At 36.5% G+C, this 24,820-nt stretch overlaps 1 protein-coding gene and 3 long non-coding RNA genes across 4 annotated transcripts; 1 reads left to right on the top strand and 3 right to left on the bottom strand.

The window, feature by feature from the left end:
- Positions 1-1,352: 1,352 nt before the first annotated feature.
- Positions 1,353-23,251, bottom strand: LOC115919124 (mediator of RNA polymerase II transcription subunit 19-like). Its single transcript, XM_030971935.1, has 6 exons — positions 23,055-23,251; positions 20,622-20,741; positions 19,818-19,948; positions 18,731-18,839; positions 4,156-4,268; positions 1,353-3,417 (listed from the first exon to the last, which is right to left on the bottom strand). Exons 1-6 carry the CDS (start codon positions 23,230-23,232, stop codon positions 3,349-3,351), a joined length of 720 nt encoding a protein of 239 aa, XP_030827795.1. The 5' UTR covers positions 23,233-23,251; the 3' UTR covers positions 1,353-3,348.
- Positions 5,181-10,285, top strand: LOC105442014. Its single transcript, XR_004061706.1, has 4 exons — positions 5,181-5,563; positions 7,931-8,040; positions 8,439-8,569; positions 10,243-10,285. It is a non-coding gene; the product is annotated as an uncharacterized LOC105442014 (long non-coding RNA).
- Positions 11,766-13,123, bottom strand: LOC115919128. Its single transcript, XR_004061707.1, has 2 exons — positions 12,195-13,123; positions 11,766-12,150 (listed from the first exon to the last, which is right to left on the bottom strand). It is a non-coding gene; the product is annotated as an uncharacterized LOC115919128 (long non-coding RNA).
- Positions 14,304-17,319, bottom strand: LOC115919125. The gene is made up of 3 exons (XR_004061705.1): positions 17,277-17,319; positions 14,904-15,019; positions 14,304-14,625 (listed from the first exon to the last, which is right to left on the bottom strand). It is a non-coding gene; the product is annotated as an uncharacterized LOC115919125 (long non-coding RNA).
- Positions 23,252-24,820: the final 1,569 nt, after the last annotated feature.

The following is a 24,820-nucleotide window of genomic DNA, read 5'->3' as shown; positions in this document are numbered from 1 at the left end:
ACAAAATAATTTTTACTTCAGAGTATATTTATGATTATGTGACCAATAAAAAAAACATCTGAAAAATAATCTTTGCCTGCTTGTGGCAATTTATTTGTGTACTTTGGATCTTGGTGGTGGGATTAGTGATACATATCGAGGGGTCAGTGACACAAAGACGTAACTCCATTTTTGCCATTTTGAGAAAAAGAGGTTTAAAGATTAAAGAACCACTTGGGTCTTAAGGAGTTAAGTCTATGTTTACTAGCCATTGACTTCAATTGGGTTTCTTTGTCTTTCCTGGAAAACCCACATTTTTCTGAACATTTTTATATCAAATACTCATTTTGACAAAACATGGAGTTGCGTCTTTGAGGCACTGAACCCTCAATATAGGGCTCTCTGAATCAACAGGAAGTAGGACCAATGGTATAACCATGGACTTATTACGGATGGACATTCATCGTTTTCTTAACGAATTCATTGTGATTGTCTCCGTCAATGTCGTCTCAATAACATTCCCTACATGTTTCTTCACTTTGATCTCATGATGGTCACCGCCAAGAAGCCGGGACAGAATCAAGATAGTGATTTTACACATGTTAATCTACTTGCGCAGAAGATAATAACTCGCCTAAGTCATGGAAAATAGATGTGCAGATTTGGCTTATAATCCGAAATTGTTGTTCCGTGTACTGTACATGTATTTTTTTGAAAAACATGTTGATATTAACAGATGGAGCTTATTTTTTGATTTTTTGGTTGTGATTTAAAATCCTGTTTCCCCGTATTTCCTCATAATATTCCAGAGCTACAACGCACAGGGCTGATACAGATCATGGCCTTCTAATTGTTTTATAAGGTCATAGGTGTGTGCGAAAGTTTGCGAATCAGTAATAATACATTTCATTTCACCAAAATCGTCTGCTTTTCAACTTTGCTGCTCCCTATTGGGGATGCTTTTATTTAAGACACACTCTTACAGAGCACACCATCCAAACAAAACCCAAGAGAGGGAAACTGCTCCTTTGTCAATGACCGAAAATGCTTACGCAGTCGTTATTGTTAAAACAGATGAATTTTATCATTAAGATGCACATAATCAGAAGGCGGTGACTATCATTTGATCAAAGAAAGAATCATGTTGAATGTCCATCTGTAATAGGTCTATGGTATAACACATTCAGATATGATCCGTTCAATGAAGACAATATGTATGCTATCAAACAACACGGACAAGAATAAACTGCGTAACACAGACAGACTTTCATTTTAAATAATTTTCTTATTTTTTTCTTTCTTTTACATTTGTATAAATAATAAGAATGAGACATCTTCATACCATTTAAAATAATAAAAACATGCATCTATTCATACATTTACATAAACAAGAGTCACTGCTCTGCAAGATTTTTTCTCATTTAGAACACTTGTTACCAGCATGCAACTACATGTATTAGAGAAATTAAAATATACAATACATGTAACATAAATTCTTGTCTGTACCATCACTCTGCTTGGTGTTTTGTCGTTGAAATTACCATGTGCTTTAATAGCAGAAGAGAATGATTGGATGCATGGAAACTGAACTATTTCAAGTTTTCGTCTCCTTTGATTAATCCAAACAACACATTCAAAACATACACCATACACAATCTACATCTACATTGGCACTTAATAGTCTTCTCTTAATATTTCTTTATCTTTTCAACACCAATAATATAAATGGTAAAACTTGATCAAATCTATGTTGGTGAACTTCTGCTGGACACATGATGATATCAAAAGAAATAAAACAAATTTAAAGTTCTTAGAAACTCAACAGCTAAAATCAGCATCATGATTCCAAAATTCAGAATTACCTGTAATATTTATAATAAAATGCTCTCTCTCCTTTTCTCTCCTGCTCTTTTATTTCTTCATTTTCTAAATGCAAACATTACTTTACAAAAGCTGATTCAAAAGGCCTGATCAAGGCTAAATTAGTGAATCATGTTGTCAATGATTAGGTGTTTGAACTGCTAGAATACTTACGTTATCAAACAAACAGTAGAGTTCCAGAGTAAAAAAGTTGAGTTAAAAACAATGAAAGAGCGGGTACCATCCAACCCAAAACACAGGAACATGTAGTGTCTGCATTCTTGTGTTTGGTTCAGGATGATCCTTTTCCTCTTTCATTAGATCTACCGGTACTCAGATTTGTTTAATTAGTATTCTAGCTGTAGAGAAAAAACAAATTGGCTATATTTCAAAATTACTTTCCCCAATAAATAAAAGTTATTTATTATACATTTTTCATTCCTCTATTTCTAGCCCATTCTTAATCTGAATATTGAAACAAATGACATGAATAGCATACTTAATAATTCAACAATTTGACAATATTGCATTTCTATTGTGTGATTTACATGACTTTGAATAAGATCATGCTACAGCAAATTGGTATGATGAAAATGTATGCCATTTCAAGACATCAGAAATACAGTCAGCCCTTTTTGTTTCATTGAAAATACTTGAGTACCATGTATAATGTTCAACTAAATTACTGTATAAAAGTGTGATAGTGATATTTATAACCATGAGATTTTAAAATCTCATTTATACATTGAGTTGAACATGGTCCTAATAGAGGGAGCCCTTCAATCCTTCCTGACACAGCTCTGGAATAGGTGCTCTTGAGCACGGCATCAGAATGATCTTGCACCAGTCGTCCTACAAATCATGATGACTGACCCTTTGTGACCCTATTGATGATGACATTCCAACCACTTCTATCCTGGGCATAGCGATTAGCTGCGCAGATGTTCATGCCATTCATCTCTTTTATTCCATCAGCCCATCAAACTCTTGGCCTACTACGTTTTTGTTGACCCTTAACATGACCTTGGGTAATGATCTTCTCCAGGTTGTCACCTCCTCTTCTAGAAATGTGCTCAAAATACTGCAAGTTGTTCTTATCTATCTTTTGGTATAGGGTGACCTTCGCTTTAATTGCACCAGGGTCTGTGTACTATTCTTGATAAAGTAAGTACAAGTCCCCCAACTTGCTTGGAAAGTATCAAAATGTAGATGAGCCATGATAAGGGCAGATTTCATTCAGGAATGCGCTAAAAAACATTCAGCTTTGAACTGGGAGGTAGTTTACTTGTGATATCTCTGCACACACTCTCTCTCTCTCTGCTGGTGTGTTAGACATAATTTAATGATTTATGCAGAACACATAATGGGGATTTGAAAGCTGGTCTCACACCCCAGAGGAGCTAAGTTGCAGAAAGGTTTCATCTGGATATCACAATCCGTTTCAGGAGAACTGCTACAGTCTTTGCTTGAATAACGTTCATTCATATTACTAATATATGCTGGACGTCGTTAGGGCCTACCTGGTCCACTGCCCTCGTGTGTTGCAGGCATGCCAGGGTGCATCGGATCTTGACGAGCCTGTGATACAGTAAGAAGAGAAACAGGCAATTTAAAGATTTCCACTTACAATACTAACAATAACACTTTTTGTTCTTAGTAGAGGTATTGTGGTCGAGTGGATACGTCGCCGGACTGTCGATCACAAGGTCCGCGGTTCGAGTCCCGCCACTGCACTAATGTCCTTTGGCAAGACATTGATCTACATTTGCCATACTCCACCCAGGTGAAGTAAATGGGTTCCTGGTAGGAATTTATTCCTTGAAACGCAGCGCGCGTAACAGCTGCACTGCTAAAGCCAGGGTAATTATGCTGCATTATTGTAGAGCGCTTAGAGACTTCTGACAAAGTAAGTGTTAGGCGCTATATAAGCACTGTAATTATTATTATTATAAATATAAAATAATCATGTATATTTCATATGCTTGGTTGCACATGAAAGAGCTATTAAACAAAAAACATACAAGCACATTTTAACACATCTTAGCATCCCCCTCCCCCCCAAAAAAAGATTTAAACTTTAAAGAGTGTGTTTTATTGAGTGTTTCTCAACTATAGTAAAATCATTCACCTCAAAGATTACATGCAATATCATTTAATACCAACAGTACCATTGTAATATGTCCTGTGCACATCAGTAAAACTCGTAACAATCTATGAGCATGATTTTAGCTGTAAATATCCAAAGACATACCCAGAAAGCAAACTTTCTTTATATGCTAAGTATAGGTAAGAGGACAAACATGAAATCAAGTTTACCTTCTTCTTTTTCTTCTTCTTGTCTCTCTTTTTCTTCTCTCCATCTTGGTCTCCGTGTTTCTTGGTTTTCTTATGTTTCTTCTCATGGCCATTGTCTCCTCCAGCTTCAGCTCCTATTATAAGAGAAACAAGATTCCAAGGTTACACTTCATTCAGAAACAAGTATGAGATTCCAAGGTTACACTTCATTCTTAGTAAGAGAAACAAGTATGAGATACCAAGGTTACACTCCATTCTTAGATTTCATTCCAAGACTCTCTCCACCTCTACACTTGACATATCTGACTCTGACACCTTTCTCATTCATATGAAACAAAAATGTGTCTAGTCTAATTCTTTTTATTATAGTTTTACTATGAGGCGCCGTTTGTAAAACAATTATATAGACAAATTATATGTTATATAATCATTATTTAACAAATAATAACCATTATTTACATATAATGCATGAAAATGTACGTTTTTATTTGTATATAATTCTTAACACATTTTTATTATTTATAAATAATGACAAAGAACTTTGCATTATTTATATATAATTGCCATTATTTATAAATAATCACAATTCACACTTTCATTATTTATATATAATGAAAAGCATATTTCCATTATATAATATATAATGAAAAGCACATTTCCATTATATAATATATAATGAAAAGCCATTTCCATTATATAATATATAATTAAAAGCGTATTTCCATTATATAATATATAATGAAACACACATTTCCATTATATAATAAATAATGAAAAGCCTATTTCCATTATATAATATATAATGAAAGCACATTTCCATTATATAATATATAATGAAAAGTGTATTTCCATTATATAATATATAATGAAAAGCACATTCCATTATATAATATATAATGAAAAGCACATTTCAATTATATAATATATAATGAGAGGCGTATTTCCATTATATAATATATAATGAAAAGCACATTTCCATTATATAATATATAATGAACAGCGCATTTCCATTATATAATATATAATGAAAAGCGCATTTCCATTATATATTAAATAACGATTGTGTATGCAAATGTCAATGGTTGGTAACGCCCATAATATGAATATTCATGAGCTTGACTGATATTATTATCCTCTATTCCAGGCACCTTTCCATTTTGTGTTCTTTGTGCATTCTTATCAGAAATCCTACGTGCGGTAAATAAGTCTCTGTATCACTATTCTCCTTCTTATTTGTATGCAGATTTGGTTATAATAATTGATAACTGTAATCATCCTCATTATTTTAATAAGAAATTTTTCTATCTGTGATGGAAGTTTTTATGTACGATTGCCTGATCTGAAGACAAGACTTTCGCTGCATGCATATTTAATGTATGACGTCACCCACACAGAGTGAGAGCTCGAGGTTTTCTTTGAAAGTTTGATGGTGAGTACAGCTGTAATTACGTTCAAATCTCGTAAATTGAATCATATTTATAAACATATCTGCTGTAGGTATGAATCTGCTGATATGTCTGTACATTATGAAGTGGTTTAAAATGGTTATATCTGATGAATTTAGGAGTAATCTACACTCGAACTTTTGATTCGTTATTTATCGTCGTGAGAAATATTGCAGCTCGATTGCCATCGTCACTCCTTGATCCTTGGCCCAAACTTTCGGGCGAGACCCTCTCTGAAAATTAGATACGAGTATAGGGTCTATAGGCAGATCACTTCACTAGCGCTAGCTGCATCAATGATCCAAGCTTTTTGTTACTTTTAGGTCCAACTGTTGAAAAACTACTTTCATAGTTAGGTCAGAAGAAAGTTAATAGCTAACACTAAAAAGCATGGTCACAGTTGACATGAGTTGTGAACAAGCGCCAAAATTTGGACCAGATACCGAGATAGACGAGTACGAGAGTAGGCCTAGAAAATTTGAGGCCTAGGCCTACAGACCAGTAATTAATTGGACTACCTGTGAACAGGCGCGGATCCAGGATTTCTTAGTGGGGGGGGGGGGGGCCCAAATTTGAAATTATGCAAGCCAAATATTGGTACATAATAGTGACACCGGCAGTAGCGAAATGAGCAAAAACCGGAGGGGGGGGGGGGGGGGGTAGACAAAAAAATCTGCACCACCCCACTCTTACATGCAGGTTCCGCTAGACGTTTCTCTATAAAAGTAGGTGGGGGGGGGGGGAGGTATTTACGATCGAGTAGAGCGTTGTGAAATTGGCGTGGTGTCTAAGGGCGAAGAACCTGCGGGGGACAAGGGGTGGAACCCCCAGAAGCTCAGGGGTATTGGCATTTAATTGCGGTCAGATGAGCATATCAGCATACCTTATTTGTGACACTGGCAGGACACTAATTGGCGTCACTATTCTTTCTTTCTTTATGAATTTGCCATTGTCCCACAAACGCATTAAAAAGTATAATTTATTAAACATTGAGGAAAAATCTCAGAAAATTATGTCATTTCAGCAACATTTGTAAATCACCGGTAATCACCGGTATCGAATTAGAAATAAACCACGTTTGAATTATATTTGGGGGCCATCTGTCAACCCCCCCCCCCAAGTCCCCTTCCCCATCAGTACGCCAGTGCCCCCCCCCCCCCGATCTACACGTAACTGATCTCCCCTACCTTTCTTCTTTCTCTTTTTTTCTTTCCCTTTCTCTCCTATTTCCCTTTCCTTTCCCTTCCTACTCTCTGTTTTAGGTTTGCTAGGGGGAGGCAAGGGCCTTTTGGCCCCCCCTCCCAGATCCACACATTGTTGGCGGGATTAATCGCAACTGTTCTCCTCTTCTTATCACCCTTTTCTTTTCTTCTTCCTCTTTTTTGTTCCCTTTTAGCTCTCCTCTATCCCTTTCCCTTCCTTCTCCTCTTTTTTTTTTTGGGGGGGGGGGGGGAGGGAGGAGGAGGCAAGGGCCTTTGCCCCCCCCCCCCGAACTACAACTTGTTGGCGGGAAAATTGCAACTGATTTCCCCCTTCTTTTCTTCTTCCTCTTTTTTCCTTCTCTTTATCCCCTCTTTACTTTTTTTCTTTCCCTTTCCTTTCTTCTCTTTTATTTTTTGATGGGGGGAGGGGGAGAGGTTACAGCTGGGAGGCAAGGCTCTTTCGGCCCCCCGATCTCCTTCTTTTCCCCCTTTTCTTTTCCTCTTCCTCTTCTTTCTTTCCCTTTCTCTCCTTTTTCCTTCCCTTTCTCTCCTTTTCCCCTTCTTTTCCTTCTTTTCCTTCTCTCTCTCTCTCTCTCTTTTTATTTTTTGCGGGTGGGGGGGGGGGGGGGGCGGCCCCCCTGGATCCGTGCCTGCCTGTGAATGTGATACTCGTAGTCGTACAGAGTCTCATAGCTGTCTAACAAATTAAAACATGATCCCCCCAAATTAGACTACACTGTATACAGGCGTACGTATAGTGGTGCCTGTGTGTTTCTTAAATTCTTTGTTGGCTTAGCCTAATTTGCCTCTGCTCTAGGCTCTATCTTTGAATTTTTGTTTGCTGTAACCACGATTAAGTTTTCTCTGTCATATATAGATCTAGGTCCATATCTATTTTGCGTTTTTTCAATTTGATAGAATGAACAGTTACGAGACATGCATCTAGATCATCTAGAGACTGTAGATCAACTAGATCTGGATCAAGGAATTGAATATAAATTTCAATGTTAGATAATGAAGGAGGGCTTTTTTGGTAAAGAGAAAATCCAAAAGAGAACAGTTAATTCTGCAAATGCTCATCAATGTTTTAATGATCATGCTCATTTCCTTTTATTCTAAGAATTAAACCCCCCCCCCTCTCTTTTACAGGAAAATGTACAGAGACTTGTCGCAGTTAATGCAGTACCAAATGCTTGCTTTCTTGGAGTATGTGCTTGAAACAAGAATGTCCTGGAGAAAACAGACCACCACAAGAGAAGGTAAACATATTTACTTTTGATCTAACTTGATCTGTTTAGTTTTTTTCAAGTAAAACAAAATTTTGAATAGGTGAGGTCAAGGTCAAACTGAAGGGGATGCAAAGGGCTGGTTTGAGAAGTATGTATTCATGGGATGGCTATGTATGAATCCACATGTCTACTAACACGTTGCTGAAGTGTTTCTCTTTTTAGAATTAACATTTTTAAGCTCATGTGCGGGGGGAAAGGGGGGGGGGTCCAATACATGAAAAGGAACGACAAGCAAAAAAAACAAAAAAAACAATTGACCTTCAAATTTTGCTGAAAAAGTAAACGTTAAAGACAACTAAAATATTAAATAGTGCTATTTATTTCAAATTTGGTTAATATTTATTGAATTGTTTATAATTCTGTTCCAGGGATTGAGAAGGAGGGCTTCCTGTTGACAGATCAGGGGGTGCCTTGAGGTTCCACTCTTGATGTTCTGCCCCTTACCTGAAAGCGATGGCCTCTTGTGCCTGACATATTAGGAGCAAAGCACAATGGACCGGTAATTAATAATGAATATTACAATGGTTTTTTTAAAATCTGGTAAAGAAACAGATAAAGTCATAGCAAGTGAGCCTGTCATGGCATTTCGAGTGACCAAACATTTGCTCCTGCAACGACTGCTCAAGGCTTTATTTTTCAAATGTGTAGGGTTAGGCCGAGGGTTGCAATTGGGATTGAGGTTAGGTATAGGGTAAGGTCTAGTGTTGGATCCCGGGATGAAGTTAAGTATTTGGATAATAGTGTAGGAAATTGATGTTGAGCAAATGTCTTGAGGAACAAGTGTCGTACAATCAGATTTTCCAGGTGCTGGTGGAGCTGTATGTATTGATACTCATCATTGGCAGTTTAAAAATCTTCCTTTGTATTAGTAAACTAAAAATACGCTGACCCCCAGTTTGTGAAACGTGTATCTGATTTTTACGACCTGCTCTATTGTTTAGTGGTTATGTTGTAACACAAAATGAATTCTTAATCTTAATCCTGGATCCATAGCTAAACGTAATATTAACCCTAAAGCTAATCTAAAACCCTATCACAACTTGAGCAATAACCATATCTTGATGAAATAAAGCTTGTGTTAAGCATTGGCAGACCCAAAGTCGGGTTATCCTAAATTCCTTTCTACATACTGCTATTGTACAAAGTTGATATTTAAGTACATCCCATTGCAAGTTCTAAAATTTCTGTTAAAACCTTACCCTGCTGCAAGATGATAGTGTGTGAAGTAAGTTGGCTCATAGTAGAGCATGAATTATTACCTGCAATTCTCAACCAATACACCCTTGCCACCTGCAATCCATTTTACTTTCATAATATATTCTTTAAACAACATTAACTGAAGTTCAAAATTTTGATTAGTTATAAAAAAAGGCTACAAAGAATTGTATTTTTTTTCACACTCGTATAATAGAGGGGGAGGGGGGGGGGGCAGGCTAGCAGTACAACATCAAATTATCTTATATGATTATATCCTGCAAGTGTGATAAAGAAAAATATGTTTGTGTACTAAAAGTGAAACAAAAACAAATCACTGGAAACTTTTGGTTGTTAATAACTCAAAAGTTACACTCAAATCAAAACGAGGTTTTCAAAGCTTAAAGTTTAAGGATGTAAATTCTATGCCATTTCTATGAATGCTAATTGCTATTCTTAAAGCCCCACTGTCCTACTTGCTCTCTCTATATAGAAAACTTCCCCAATCGGTGTCTGTTGGTCCCCCATGATCCTCTCTTATGTTAGTTGAGAGCTGAGTTGATGAGATAGCCACCTGTCAGTGACCTGGCTGGGTGGTCTAATCCCTTCTGGCCCAGTAGTATTGACGGTCTTTAAAACAATGGTCGGAATGTTTGATTAGATCTTTTACTCAGACATGTAGTATATTAGTAATAAAATACATGTTTGGCAATATGGTATTTCATTTCAGACCATAATGAGAAGTAATATTTTAATCTGGGATCTCTCGTTGGCACAGAAAATAAGGAATGTACTCCTGTTGAGCAAACAGTGAATTTATATAAAACTAATAGCCCTTTGAAGATTACTAGAAGAAGAAAAACAACAAGAAAGAAGAAAAAGAAATATACTTGTGATGTCAGCTTTAGATCTTAAAGTGCTTGTAACAATATTGGATTTTTTTTTTCTTCTTTCAATTAACATTTTATTCATGAACAGCTGGCTTATTGGAATTGGTTACAAAGATACAAGTGGACTTGTCGTAGTTGCTGAAGAGGAGCAGTCAGCACAAGGAGCGTGTGCCTCCAAAACGACGTGGGAACTTCTCCCAAGTTCATCTCAAATCACAAGGCTCTTCAGGAATCAAGATGTAACAATGGAGGTTGAGAAGGAGTTTGCGACCCTCCAGATTTGGACTACTCGCTATATACATTCTCAAACAATGGATTGTAGCACTTCTGCACAAAACTCAACAAGTCATGATTGAGGAAAACGCAACAAATACTCAGTTGAGCATTGATTTATGTGACTGGTATTAGGGTAGGTTTCAGCTTGGTAATTTTATATAAACTATGTCCCAAAAGAACCTCGTTGGTCCTTATGGTTCCACGCCACAAGCTGCTCCCTCCCCTGTTTCGGTATACCGAACCCAGACTATCAAGGGATCAAATGAATTAAAATCCACACTTGATTACAAATGAATTGATCTTTTGAATATTGTCATCATTTCAGGGTGGTTTTGGTTACGGGTTAGTGTGAGCTTTCTGTGCGTAAAATTGAGGGTACTTCGTGCGGAGATCAGTGAATGGATATTTCATGTACAATGCAAGAGAGGTGTCTATCTTCATTGGAATTCAGGATGTGAATTCCAATGAAGATGGCTTGTTTATAAGGAGAGAAGCAAGATAGATTGATGTAAACTTAATGACATCAGGGAATGTTTGCCTGTATTGTTTGAATGACACGGATATTGAATAACATGAAGTTAAGTGGAAAGAATGGCATAATATATTCGATTTGTACACCATCCTATTGAATTTTTTTTTTAAATAGCATTATATGATAACATTTGTGCACAGGTCTATGGAAAACCAGTAAGTGGCATATACAATAAGATCATTTACCGCAGCTCAAGGAATACCGTAGATATCACTTACCGCAGTTACTGCTATTTGTGCCCACATGCATATTAATATCAAACAGTTGAAGCTAAAACTAATATAATCTAATTAACAGGGTTTTTTTTCTCCAATTATCATAACAAGAGAGAAAAACATACTTTTATAATAACTTCCATTATTTATTTATTTGATCCACAAGACCGAGTAGTCCAGCCCTTGTGAAACTGTATGTTCTCCAGATTTCATTGTCAGGGCCTATCAGGGGGGGGGGGGGGCGGATCTAGCTTTTTGCTAAGGGGGGGGGGGGGGGTTGTCCCTATGACGATGCAGAGCATCGCCCACGAGCCGCATTGCGGCGAGGCGATTAATGCATTTATAAGATGGATTTTTAAATTTTTTTTCTCTCTCTCTCGCTGTCTCACTGCATTATAAATTTTTCATTTTCACGACATCAACATCTCTCACCATTAAACAGTTCTCTCATTTCCTTTCCTTTCTCTTTTGCTCTCTCTCTCTCTCTGAACTCTCACCTTCTGTTTCCAGATTTTTTCCACATATGATTCTATTTATCCAACCATATATGCACACTAAAAAGAAAAGATATGAAGGGAATACTGTATATAAGATAATAAACATGTTTAATTTATTCATTTTATTACAACAAACTAATATGTTTACAGATTATAACATTGATGGTCAAATATTAAGCACAAATGACCTCATCTGCTACTTCCATTTGTAGATTACTTTTTTCTTTAAAAATTCAACAAAGCATACTTAGGCTAAATCTGAGCACTATTTTTTTCTCCAGGGAATGTATTGTATCATGACCTGCACCCTTCTTTATAAAACACATTATAAAAACATTTCTTAAAAAAAAAAAAATACCAATGACTCAATGACTGCAATTTTTTCCAGAGAAACAATAATACTGTACAATAGTATATAACATCCTTTAGTGTGATGGTTACTCCGTGGTCCACACACGCACCAAGGTATATCAGACCTTTTATTAACAGTTGCTTGTTTTATACAATATATAAATCATACTCATAGGCCCATTCCCAAATGTTATAATTATTATCAATAAACAGAAATTGATAAAAGATGACCCCTCCCCAAAACTCTTATATTCCAAAAGTTTGATCTTGGCTGACAGGTGGTAACTTGAGTACTTGACTACATCTTATTTGCCCTATAGACACATACTTAAAATGGATGCCTTGGCAAAGCCTCAGTTTTATAAATGATTGCTTGACTTAGACTGCCGATGAACATATTTGTTGTGTATTTATCTACACCATTAACTTTTCTCCACATCATGCTGTCAGATTGAGATGCTTTAGTGTGATATACTTAATGTTTTACATCATGTTTTTAATGAACTCCTACCTTGCTTAGTTATGCAGACATTGGGCCCTTTTTTTAAAACTTGCGATAGCAGTGGAAAGGATGTGCATAAAAGAAGAGGCGGGATATCCATACTACTACCATGTACTACTACAACATGGGTAAAATTGCATCATTGTATTATACCTTGGTTCCTGGTTACCTCTCCTCGGTAGTTTGAAAACTATGTTTCAGTACCGGTAATCATTGTAATAGTGTTTCTGTTTCATGGTGTCACTGGTGTGGTTGTGTGTATGAAGGCCAAATTTTCTATTTTCCTGCTTCGCCTGTCCACAATTACTAAACAATTTGAGCTGAAATACAGGGCCTAATATACAAGGTGATTAAAAAATTGAACATACTGCTTGCAAGGTGAAGTTACACGTACTGCTTGAAGAGAATTGTGAATGATATTTATCTATTGGGAGTTTGACAAAATCCAGGTTCAAAAATTCAGCTTCGGAGGGGGGCACATTACCCCTCAACCCCCCCCCCCCCTGTGCGCGCTTTTGACTGATGTGTCCCCCCCAGGAGTGGCGGAGCGTCTTTCAAAGTGGGGGGGGGGGGCACCAACAAAATAGGCACTTTCTGGAAAAAAAGGGAATCTCAAAGCGAAAATATCCATTTTTTAGACAATGGTATATACCCCTACATTGTGATTACATTATCAGGGACGATTTCAACATTTGTTTCTCTTTATACACCATACATATATATCTTTAGTTCATGAATTAGTTGTTATGTGTAATTTTGTTGTATTAATATTGTAATTTTGTAAAGCGCATTGCTATTTTCTTCGAAGATGAAATGCGCTATATAAGTCTAGGTTATTATTATTATTATTATACAAGATATTGCAGTACAAAAAATTGCATCTTATTAAGAGGGAAAAACCCAATCCTGATGGGGTTATAAGCACATTCTCACAATGGAAGACTGAAAAGACCTTTAATAAGTAACGTAATTATATCATCTATAAATGCGAGCGAGCTTTGGGGGAAGTTACTCTTAGTCGCTTGAAATTAGGGGCGCGTTTAATGATGAGAGGAAAAGGGGACACTAAAGGGATAAGGGACATGTGTCATGTAAAAAGGGTAATTATCAGAGGTGAAAATGGGGCACTTCTTAGACCTACAGAAAGAGGCACTCACCAGGAATGAAAAAAGGCACTTATGAGAATGGGAATTCTCACGTGATTGGGAATACTTGATAACCCTATAGTCTAAGTTTCATTGACTAAAAACTTAAACTTTGAAAATTATATCAAAAATTCAAAAACTTAACCTTAGGTTAAGTTTTTGATGTTGACGCCGTCGCCGCCGCCGTCACCGGAAAAGCAGCGCCTATGTCTCACTTTTTGCTTGTAGGCGAGACAAAAAGGGAGGTGCAGATCAGATTTTAATAGGGGCATTTATTGGAGGTGAAAGGGGGCTATTCTGAAAACGGGGAAGTGGCTCTTATTAAAAAGGAAAAGAGGCACTATTAAAGTAAACAAGGCACTTATGAGAGATGAAAAGGGGTAATTATGAAAAGGGTAAGGGGTACTTATGATCAGAAAAAAGAGCATTTATTAGGAAGGAAAGGGGGCGTGTCAAATAAAAGTGGCAGTTATTAGAGACAAAATGGGACACTCATCAGAGATGAAAAGAGCACTAATCAGGAGATGGAGGGGGCACTTATCAAAAGTGAAAAGGGGCATTTCTCGTAGTTGAAAAGGGGCACTTACTAGAGATTAAAAAGGGCAGTTATGAGAATGGAAAATGAACACTTATTGCATAGAATAATGGGAACTTGTCGAAGGATAAGGGGCACTTATCAGAGGTGAAATGGGGAAGGGGCAATTTTACAAATTTATAGGGGAACTTGTCAAAGTAATATGGCACTTTACCTATGTGAAAAGGCCATAAAAGGGGCATACTGGGGGTACTTGAAAAAGTGGGGGGGGGCACTGACCCCTCCCCCCTGGCTAACATCATATCTCCGCCACTGGTTATGAAGTTTATAATACCAAGGTTTTGATACCCAGTCGCAGCTCCAGCAGTTCATTGAAGAGGCTAAGTAGAACTTCATAGTCCATACTGTACATGTATGTCTGTTGAATGAAAAGAGAAGAGAATGAAAGTAAAACATTGATACCTACTTCATACATGTATCTCTGTTGTAACATAAAAATGTCTTGCATGTACATTGTAGGCCTAGGCCTCAAATTTTTTCATGTGGAATCATACATAGCCATCCCATTAATACATACTTCTCAAACCAGCCCTTCGCATCCCCTCCAGCTTGGCCTTGACCTCACTCATTTCAAAATGTTGTTTTACTTGAAAAAAAATAAACAGATCAAGTTAGATCAAAAGTAAATATGTTTACCTTCTCTTGTGGTGGTCTGTTTTCTCCAGGACATTCTTGTTTCAAGCACATACTCCAAGAAAGCAAGCATTTGGTACTGCATGCATTAACTGCGACAAGTGTCTCTGTACATTTTCCTGTAAAAGAGAGGGGGGGGGGGGGAATTCAATTCTTAGAATAAAAGGAAATGAGCATGATCATTTAAACATTGATGAGCATTTGCAGAATTAACTGTTCTATTTTAATTTGGATTTTCTCTTTACCAAAAAAGCCCTCCTTCATCCTTCATCCAGATCTAGTTGATCTACAGTCTCTAGATGATCTAGATGCATGTCTCGTAACTGTTCATTTTATCAAATTGAAAAAACGCAAAAAAGGTATGGACCTAGATCTATATATGACAGAGAAAACTTAATCGTGTTTACAGCAAACAAAAATTCAAAGATAGAGCCTAGAGCAGAGGCAAATTAGGCTAAGCCAACAAAGAGTTTAAGAAACACACAGGCACCACTATACGTATCCCTGCATACAATGTAGTCTAGACTGAATATTTTGTTTTGGGGGGGATCGTGTTTTAATTTGTTAGATAGCTACAAGACTCTATACGACTACGAGTATCACATTCACAGACAGGCGCGGCCGAGCGGGCCTTGGCCCCCCCCCCCCACCCCATCCGCAAAAAAAAAACCAAAAAAAAGAGAGAGAGAGAGAGAGAAGGAAAAGAAGGGAAAAAGGAGAGAAAGGGAAAGAAAGAAGAGGAAGAAGAAAAGAAAATGGAGAAAAGGAGATCGGGGGGCCGAAAGGGCCTTGCCTCCCAGCTGTAACCTCTCCCCCTCCCCCCATCAAAAAATAAAAGAGAAGGATGGAAAGGGAAAGAAAAAAAGTAAAGAGGGGATAAAGAAAAGGAAAAAGAGGAAGAAGAAAAGAAGGGGGAAATCAGTTGCAATTTTCCCGCCAACAAGTTGTAGTTTGAGGGGGGGGGGCCAAAGGCCCTTGCCTCCTCCTCCCTCCCCCCCCCCCCCCCAAAAAAAAAAGGAGAAGGAAGGGAAAGGGATAGAGGAGAGCTAAAAGGGAACAAAAAAGAGGAAGAAGAAAAGAAAAGGGTGATAAGAAGGGGAGAACAGTTGCGATTAATCCCGCCAACAATGTGTGGATCGGGGAGGGGGGGGGGGGCCAAAAGGCCCTTGCTTCCCCCTAGCAAACCTAAAACAGAGAGTAGGAAGGGAAAGGAAAGGGAAATAGGAGAGAAAGGGAAAGAAAAAAAGAGAAAGAAGAAAGGTAGGGGAGATCAGTTACGTGTAGATCGGGGGGAGGGGCACTGGCGTACTGATGGGGAAGGGGACTTAGGGGGGGGGGGGGGTTGACAGATGCCCCCCAAATATACTTCAAACGTGGTTTATTTCTAATTCGATACCGGTGATTACCGGTGATTTACAAATGTTGCTGAAATGACATAATTTTCTGAGATTTTTCCTCAAAGTTTAATAAATTATACTTTTTAATGCGTTTGTGGGACATGGCAAATTCATAAAGAAAGAAAGAATAGTGACGCCAATTAGTGTCCTGCCAGTGTCACAAATAAGGTATGCTAATAGTAATGTGCTCATCTGACCGCAATTAAATGCCTATACCCCTGAGCTTCTGGGGGTTCCACCCCTTGACCCCCGCACGTTCTTTGCCCTTAGACACCACGCCAATTTCATAACGCTCTACTTGATCGTAAATACCTCCCCCCCCCCCCCCACCCTCACCTACTTAGAGAAACGTTTAGCGGAACCTGCATGTAAGAGTGGGGTGGTGCAGATTCTTTTCAAATTTGGGCCCCCCCCTAAGAAATCCTGGATCCACGCCTGTTCACAGGTAGTCCAATTATTTACTGGTCTGTAGGCCGAACTTTGTTAGGCCTCAAATTTTCTACTCTCGTACTCGTCTATCTCGGTATCTGGTCTAAATTTTGGCGCTTGTTCATGTCAACTGTGACCATGCTTTTTAGTGTTAGCTATTAACTTTCTTCTGACCCAACTATGAAAGTAGTTTTTCAACAGTTGGACCTAAAAGTAACAAAAAGCTTGTATCATTGATGCAGCTAGCGCTAGTGAAGTGATCTGCCTATAGACCCTATACTCGTATCTAATTTTCAGAGAGGGTCTCGCCCGAAAGTTTGGGCCAAGGATCAAGGAGTGACGATGGCAATCGAGCTGCAATATTTCTCACGACGATAAATAACGAATCAAAAGTTCGAGTGTAGATTACTCCTAAATTCATCAGATATAACCATTTTAAACCACTTCATAATGTACAGACATATCAGCAGATTCATACCTACAGCAGATATGTTTATAAATATGATTCAATTTACGAGATTTGAACGTAATTAGTTACAGCTGTACTCACCATCAAACTTTCAAAGAAAACTTCGAGCTCTCACTCTGTGTGGTTGACGTCATACATTAAATATGCATGCAGCGAAAGTCTTGTCTTCAGATCAGGCAATCGTACATAAAAACTTCCATCACAGATAGAAAAATTTCTTATTAAAATAATGAGGATGATTACAGTTATCAATCATTATAACCAAATCTGCATACAAATAAGAAGGAGAATGGTGATACAGAGACTTATTTACCGAACGTAGGATTTCTGATAAGAATGCACAAAGAACACAAAATGGAAAGGTGCCTGGAATAGAGGATAATAATATCAGTCAAGCTCATGAATATTCATATTATGGGCGTTACCAACCATTGACATTTGCATACACAATCGTTATTTAATATATAATGGAAATGCGCTTTTCATTATATATTATATAATGGAAATGCGCTGTTCATTATATATTATATAATGGAAATGTGCATTTCATTATATATTATATAATGAAAATACGCCTCTCATTATATATTATATAATTGAAATGTGCTTTTCATTATATATTATATAATGGAATGTGCTTTTCATTATATATTATATAATGGAAATACGCTTTTCATTATATATTATATAATGGAAATGTGTGTTTCATTATATATTATATAATGGAAATACGCTTTTCATTATATATTATATAATGGAAATGGCTTTTCATTATATATTATATAATGGAAATGTGCTTTTCATTATATATTATATAATTGAAATACGCTTTTTATTATATATAAATAATGAAAGTGTGAATTGTAATTATTTATAAATAATGGCAATTATATATAAATAATGAAACGTTCTTTGTCATTATTTATAAATAATAAAAATGTGTTAAGAATTATATACAAATAAAAATGTACATTTTCTTGCATTATATGTAAATAATGGTTATTATTCGTTAAATAATGATTATATAACATATAATTTGTCTATATAATTGTTTTACAAACGGCGCCTCATATTTTACAGCAGCAGATTTTCAACTTGCAAGAAGAAAAAAAAAATTGGATTCTAGAATTCTGTAATACAACTCATGTTTTAACCAGGGTATTAATACTGAGCTCTGTTTCAATCTTGTTTCAAACAAAACTGCTACGATTCTATCATATGCATTAATGTCATCATCTCACAGTAAAACCGAAAATGTCAGTAAACCATTCTATTTTCACAGCAAGAAATGTTTGCGCATGGCAAAAGTTCAATGTTGTGATTCATTTTTTAAAGCATTCTACTTTCACAAATCTTGACCACTTGCAAAACAAGCAAAGTTCTATGGACACATACATCTCACATTATAGAGTACATTAATCATTTCATTGTATACATGAATTACAGCCCTGGAATGAATGGATCATCTTAAATGACAGAGCACAATATAATGATTGTACTCTTCTTAATACTCCTGAATATGTGGCACTCTTTACCTGCGCTCATTGGTTCACTGAGTTCCGGTATGCGATGATCTCTCTTGTGCTTCTTGTGTTTGTGTTTCTTAGCAGGTTGATGATGAAGTAGCTTATACTGGTCAGGAATCTGATGAGAGAAATAAAACAAGTGATACAAATCTTAGTTGAGAGGTGATTGCATTCTTGTAATGTATACATGTAGCATGATGTCAAGAAGTATATGGGATACCCTGTAAATCTGCTCTCTGAGTGCTTTGCTTATAACAATATCTACTCACAAAAGAGTAGAATGTCATAATGCGACAGTGAATCCAAAGAGGTCACACCTCATCTAAATCAGCCTTTTTTTTAACCCTTTTTAGAGTCACAACAACCTTCCACATTACAGAAGATTCATTTTCTATCACTCTGGCTCACATCATGCATCAAGTGTTTTGTACGCACGTAAATCTTCCTGTTTCTAAATGTTCCGAGCGAGTGGGTTGAACGAGCGTGGTAAAGAGACAATTTCAATATATAGAAATAGAAGACATATTCAGGCACCTTGCTCTCAAAAGAGATATTGTAACACCTCGTTGACTAATTATATGGGTATTCAGGCACTTCACAGTTTCATAATTTTGCAAGCGAACAAAGCGAGCGAAGTAAAAAGACACTCAAAATGTTATTTCTTCATGAAAATACAAAAATACGAAATTGAGGTTTATTTTTATGATGGATCCAAAAATAGATGCTTAATTAATTTCTCTGGCGGCACCACTAGAGATGTCCTGCAGCACCCCGAGTGAAAAACACTGATCTATATACAATTAAACCCACTTCTTTGCTCATAATAGGGTTTGGCATGTTTCCTCTACATTGAGTGGGAGGAGGTAACCCATATACGTACTGTATGAAACCATGCATGCATACATTTTCTTACATTACCATCTCTTAGTTTAACTCTAGGATCTATGACTGCATATCTATGACAGAATAAAAATCAGTTTTTGTCAAACATAGGTTTACTAAACACAAGTGAGTGGCTAATTTTCTTTAGCATAATGAATATGCATCAGTATAATGAATATGCATCAGTATAACGAATATGCATTAGTAAACTTACTGATCCTGGATGCAGTTTGAACCCTTGCAACATGCCTGTAGTAAAGGTAGTGATTTCCTTTGTAATTGGAGGTTTCTCAATCACTGACTGAAGACTGCTGTTGTCTTGTGAACTAACAGTGTCAATATTCCCTGAAACACAATACAATTGTTGAAAACATTATCTTTAGTACAAGAACAATAGGAAAATTGTAGAAGAGAAGAAGAGAAGAAGAGGACAATGTTTTCGGATCTGATTATCATGAAATTGAATTTCAACATCATTCTACTTTCAAAGGAAAAGGATAAATGGAGTAAGGAACAGAAATAATCAGTCAGCCCTGCAAATATACTTCACCTATTCCAGAGCTGTGTCAGGAAGGATTGAATGAAACTAATAACATAAAGGCTCTCTCTATCCATTATCAGACCTAACATTTCTAAAACAAAGACTATTTCATGACTGGTGAAGCCACCGGTACTTAAAATGAAACATTCTTTGTATCACTATAAAGAAAATACAATGAAAATGCAGACTACTGTATAAGTAACATCAAGTCTCTTTGTATTTTTCTTTCCATGTGTGTAAAAGGTATCAAAAACGTACAAGACCATCTAAATGAACCTCATTCCATAGAGAATATTACACAACTTTCTTTAAATACTTGATGTTAAGAAAACAGTGTCCCTTAAGAAATTTTCCCCCTTAAGTTAAGAACAGGGGTTGCTACCGCAGCAACCTATAAACCTGTAATTCCCTATCCAAGAGACTTGTAGCGACCTATACACCTGTAATTGCCTATCCAAGAGACTTGTAGCAACTAACCTGGTAAGAGAGGCAAGAATGCACTGAGCTGTTCTTTGAGTTTCTTGGTGGAGAATTTGTTATAGCTGTGCTCCAAACCATAGTGGCTGATCATGTGGGTTTCACCTGTCACCTCAGAACCTGATGAGAGAAAACAAAAATACATTCAACATAGAACTTTGTTAGCTGCAACACTTCTTCTTTATACATGTACATTCTAACCACAAAATAATCTTCTTCTCCTTCTGAAGTGCAGACTGTCCTATTTACATAAATTTATAAATATGTTGACGACTTAACGATTGTAGAAAGCCGAAAAGTAACATCTCAGTCTAAACTACAAAATGAAATCACTGATCTATACCAATGGTCAGCTAAAAATAATATGATATTGAATCCGTCCAAGTATTTCTCTATGGTAATATAACATTTATGAAAATTGTGAAGAACAAACTTCAATTTCATTGGCGACAGAATTAATTTATGTTCATCAAGCCAAAGTCCTCAAAATAATTTTACAATCAAACCTGAAGTGGGATAGTCATGTATCCGATCTCTCAAAAAGGTTTAATGGGAAGTTGTTTATGTTTCGTTGCCTTTAAGAAGTATGGATTGCCTGTAGATGACCTTTTATTTATATATAAAGGATACATTCGTTCGATTTTAGATTATGGGGTACCGGTTTTCAATGGTAATTTAACAAAAACTCATGTATATATTTTAGAATGTATTCAGAAAAGAGCTTGCAAAATCATTTTAGGACATCAGTATGAAAATTATGAAGCAGCATTGGAAACGTGCAATCTACGTTCATTAAAAGCAAGATGTGAGCAGCTATGTTTAGACTTTGCCAATGCACTTGCCAAACACCCACAATTTAAAGAATGTTTACCTCTTAGACAACAAAGCACTTATGCTCTAAGATCTCAATCAAAGTATAAACAATACCAATGTAAAACAAAACGCTTCCAGTGCAGCTCTCTTCTTTACTTTATAAATCTTCTGAATAAAATGTAATACCAATATAAATTGTATTTTTAGAATTTCACAGTCCATGATTGAACTACGTGAATGAATTTTGACAGTTTTTATCTCAATTTTCTGCATTACTGAATATTTCTTGCCATCTCCCTCATCTATAATGATACGGTACCCTTTGTCTGTCTCTTCGTCTCTTCAACTCTCTCTCTCTCTCTTTCCGTCTCTCTCTTTCGTCCCCCTTCTCTCTCTTTCTCTCTCTCTTTCTCTCCTTCTCTCTCTTTGTCATTACTCCAACTCTCCCTCCCCTACACCTCTCCCCATCTCTTTCTTTTTTTAAGAAAAATTTGAATTTGATCAATGAATTTTTATGAAATGTCTATATGTTTGATTAGTGATTTATGTCATATTTTGTGTTATTTCAATTTGAATTGCAATTGTATTGTATCCTTGTAAAATCAATCGCAATTCAGCCATTGGCTGCGATGATCTTTTTAATAAAAAACATATCTATCTATCTATCTTAAGGTGCAAGTAAAAACAATTGTCCCATCTGGTGCTGATTCAGCCATTGTTTTTTTTAAATTCAACTCTTTCACATGTATGGCACAAAGAACTTTGAGCATTGAGCACTGTACAGTGAGTTTACGCGCTCTCATTGGCCGATCCGCTTGAGTGGCTTTGAATTTAAGTGAGAGAGGGTCTACTTAAGCGCAACTTAAGTTCAATGGCAATGTCAATGCTTAATGTTACGTCACAACACAGAGATTTTGACATGTCATGCTTTAACAGGTGACGCACTTCACACATAACTGACGCACACATGAAATTGCACACACATAAAGTAGAAAAATCAATGAACATTTCAGAACAAAATTCCAGTTTGTACCATAAATATGACGAAAATGAGAATTGTTCAAACTTAAAAATAGCTATATAAGACTTAAAATCAAGGGAAATACTTAACCTTTTAAGGATGCTGAAAAAGTTGTAACAAATAAAGGGTTTGACTGAAATATCATAATTTTGGTATCAAATGAAACGGAAAATCGCAAGCTTGCTCCTCACACAAACATTGAGCAAATGGAGGCCAGTGATAGCCAATAAGAAGGTCCCTTGTTAGCGCCAATTTCGTAAAATGAGACTGCGATTCGCAGAGATCGTTTTGCGCATGCGCTAAATGTAAGCTAAAGTTCTCCGGCATGGCCAGGTTTGCCAGGTTAAAACATTTCATTCTCAACTTTCACACAAACCACATTCAATCACAGATCCATTTCTCTAATTTCTATTATCCTTCTATTTGAATGGTTGGAAAGATTGGATTGCACTTCATTATTGCTTTATTATGGACATAAATCTCTAAAGATCAAACAATAAGAAATAAAATAACTTGGCCTTCACTCTGTTTTATGTTGCACTTGAACCAACGCCATTGTGTATATGTGGGGCTACATATTTCTATTTCCTATGGCTTACCAGGTCCCGATATAGGAGGGTCTTTCAGCAGATAAAACGGCTCTGGATCAACACTAGGTGGACTAAGAAACTGCTTTGTTGGCATTGGAGATCTCTGGCGAATTGGAGTTGGCATTTTTGATGGTATTCCTCCGTAGTTTGAAGAGGAATCGGAGGGACTTCGCTTGAAAAACGACATTTTCACAACATCGTCGATAATATCGACAACTTTCCAAGAGAGGGCGCTATGCCATTATGATCTGTGGCTGGTACCGGTTGCATACCCCTCAGAATTAGAACTGAAGATCCGTATTTTCAGTTCTGTGAATACCGCCCCCCCCCCCCCCCCCCCGCGAAATAAAATAAAATTCAAACGTGCTTTATTTTTTAATTCGATACCAGTAAGGGAAGCCTAGGATATAAAGAAATCCCGGACAAAGCGATATCCGTTTGCAAGGAGGAGAATCGTGTAAAAAAATAGGTTTAGGGTTCACTATATGTTTGTTTGGCTTGATACAAAACTAAGTTCAGAATTAGATTCGTTTATTTTCAAGTTTTTAATAACATCAATAGTGCATAACAACATCAATACATTTGAGATGAAAGCAATGTGTTTTTATAAATAAGTAAATTATACAATAGTTTCACAATAATTATATATCATAACGGCCTATATAAGTTATGACCTTCAGGAATTTTGTTGTTGTTAAAAACATGCTGACATGCTGAATAGCTAGACTGAATCATTTCCCAAAACGAGTTATTTAATTTCATCTTTTTCATTCATTACCATCTCAGTTAATTCATACGACAAACATATTGACAATATCATGCTAAAGTTATGGCAATCTATAATGACCTGAAAATGTCTTCCCTACCAACGGACTCGGAATGGTTTCTCTTGGTTCTTAGTCGATCAAGGGGCACTGGATTTATTGGGATGCATCGACAATCGAGAAAAAAAAATAGTTTAATGAAATGCGAGAAAAGAAGTCCAAGAAAAGTGTGTGTTGCACAATAATTTCATCAAGTTGCCTCCCCTCATAAGTGGGGTCAAAGTAACAACTTTGAGAGCGCCTTATTTTGCTTCTTCTTCTTTGTTTTTCTTTGTTTTTCTTTTTGTGCGTGTGTATGTTGGGGCGGGTGGTTTAGTGGTATGAAGGGTATGGAGGGGAGGGTTTCGGCTTTAAGGGGCAGGGAGTGAGAAGAGTCAATGTAGCATTCAAACATGGCTACATTCAGTAGGAAAGGTTAGGGCTAATCATAATGTAATCATGATAGATTTCATTCTGTATCCTTTTTGTTGTTGATAATCTCAGTTAATGTGGGTCTTTTTTTTCACTTGCTCTTATAGTAGAATGTTATTTGTATCACTATCAAATTTTAATATGCATTAATTGACTAAAGCATCAGTGTTTAAAAATATAATTTCCGTTTCTGTCAACAGTGAAATATAATTTATGTGCAATGGAATCAAATAAGGATTACGGGGATAAAAATGTGTTCCGGGTCGTGAACCAATAAAATGAAAATGGCAATCATTTTCTTTCTCTTTAAGCATTTTATGATACTTTTTGATATACTGCACTTACAATCATTTTGTTTTCCTCACTTTTTTCTCAAAACAAGAAGCAATATAAACATGATTATACACAAAGAAAGAGCCACTTACAAAGTCGAGTAACTATCAAACACGATTTTGTTTTTGTCAATTTTGATTGATGTACGGATTCTCTCTCTCTCTCTTTCTTTCTCTCCTCCTTTATATTTCTCTCTTTCTCGTTTCT

The sequence above is a fragment of the Strongylocentrotus purpuratus genome, unplaced genomic scaffold (assembly GCF_000002235.5).
Source record: "Strongylocentrotus purpuratus isolate Spur 01 unplaced genomic scaffold, Spur_5.0 spur5_contig_862, whole genome shotgun sequence".
NCBI lineage: Eukaryota > Metazoa > Echinodermata > Echinoidea > Camarodonta > Strongylocentrotidae > Strongylocentrotus > Strongylocentrotus purpuratus.
Note: the sequence above shows the minus strand (reverse complement) of the source record. Positions and strands in the feature narration are given on the sequence as shown.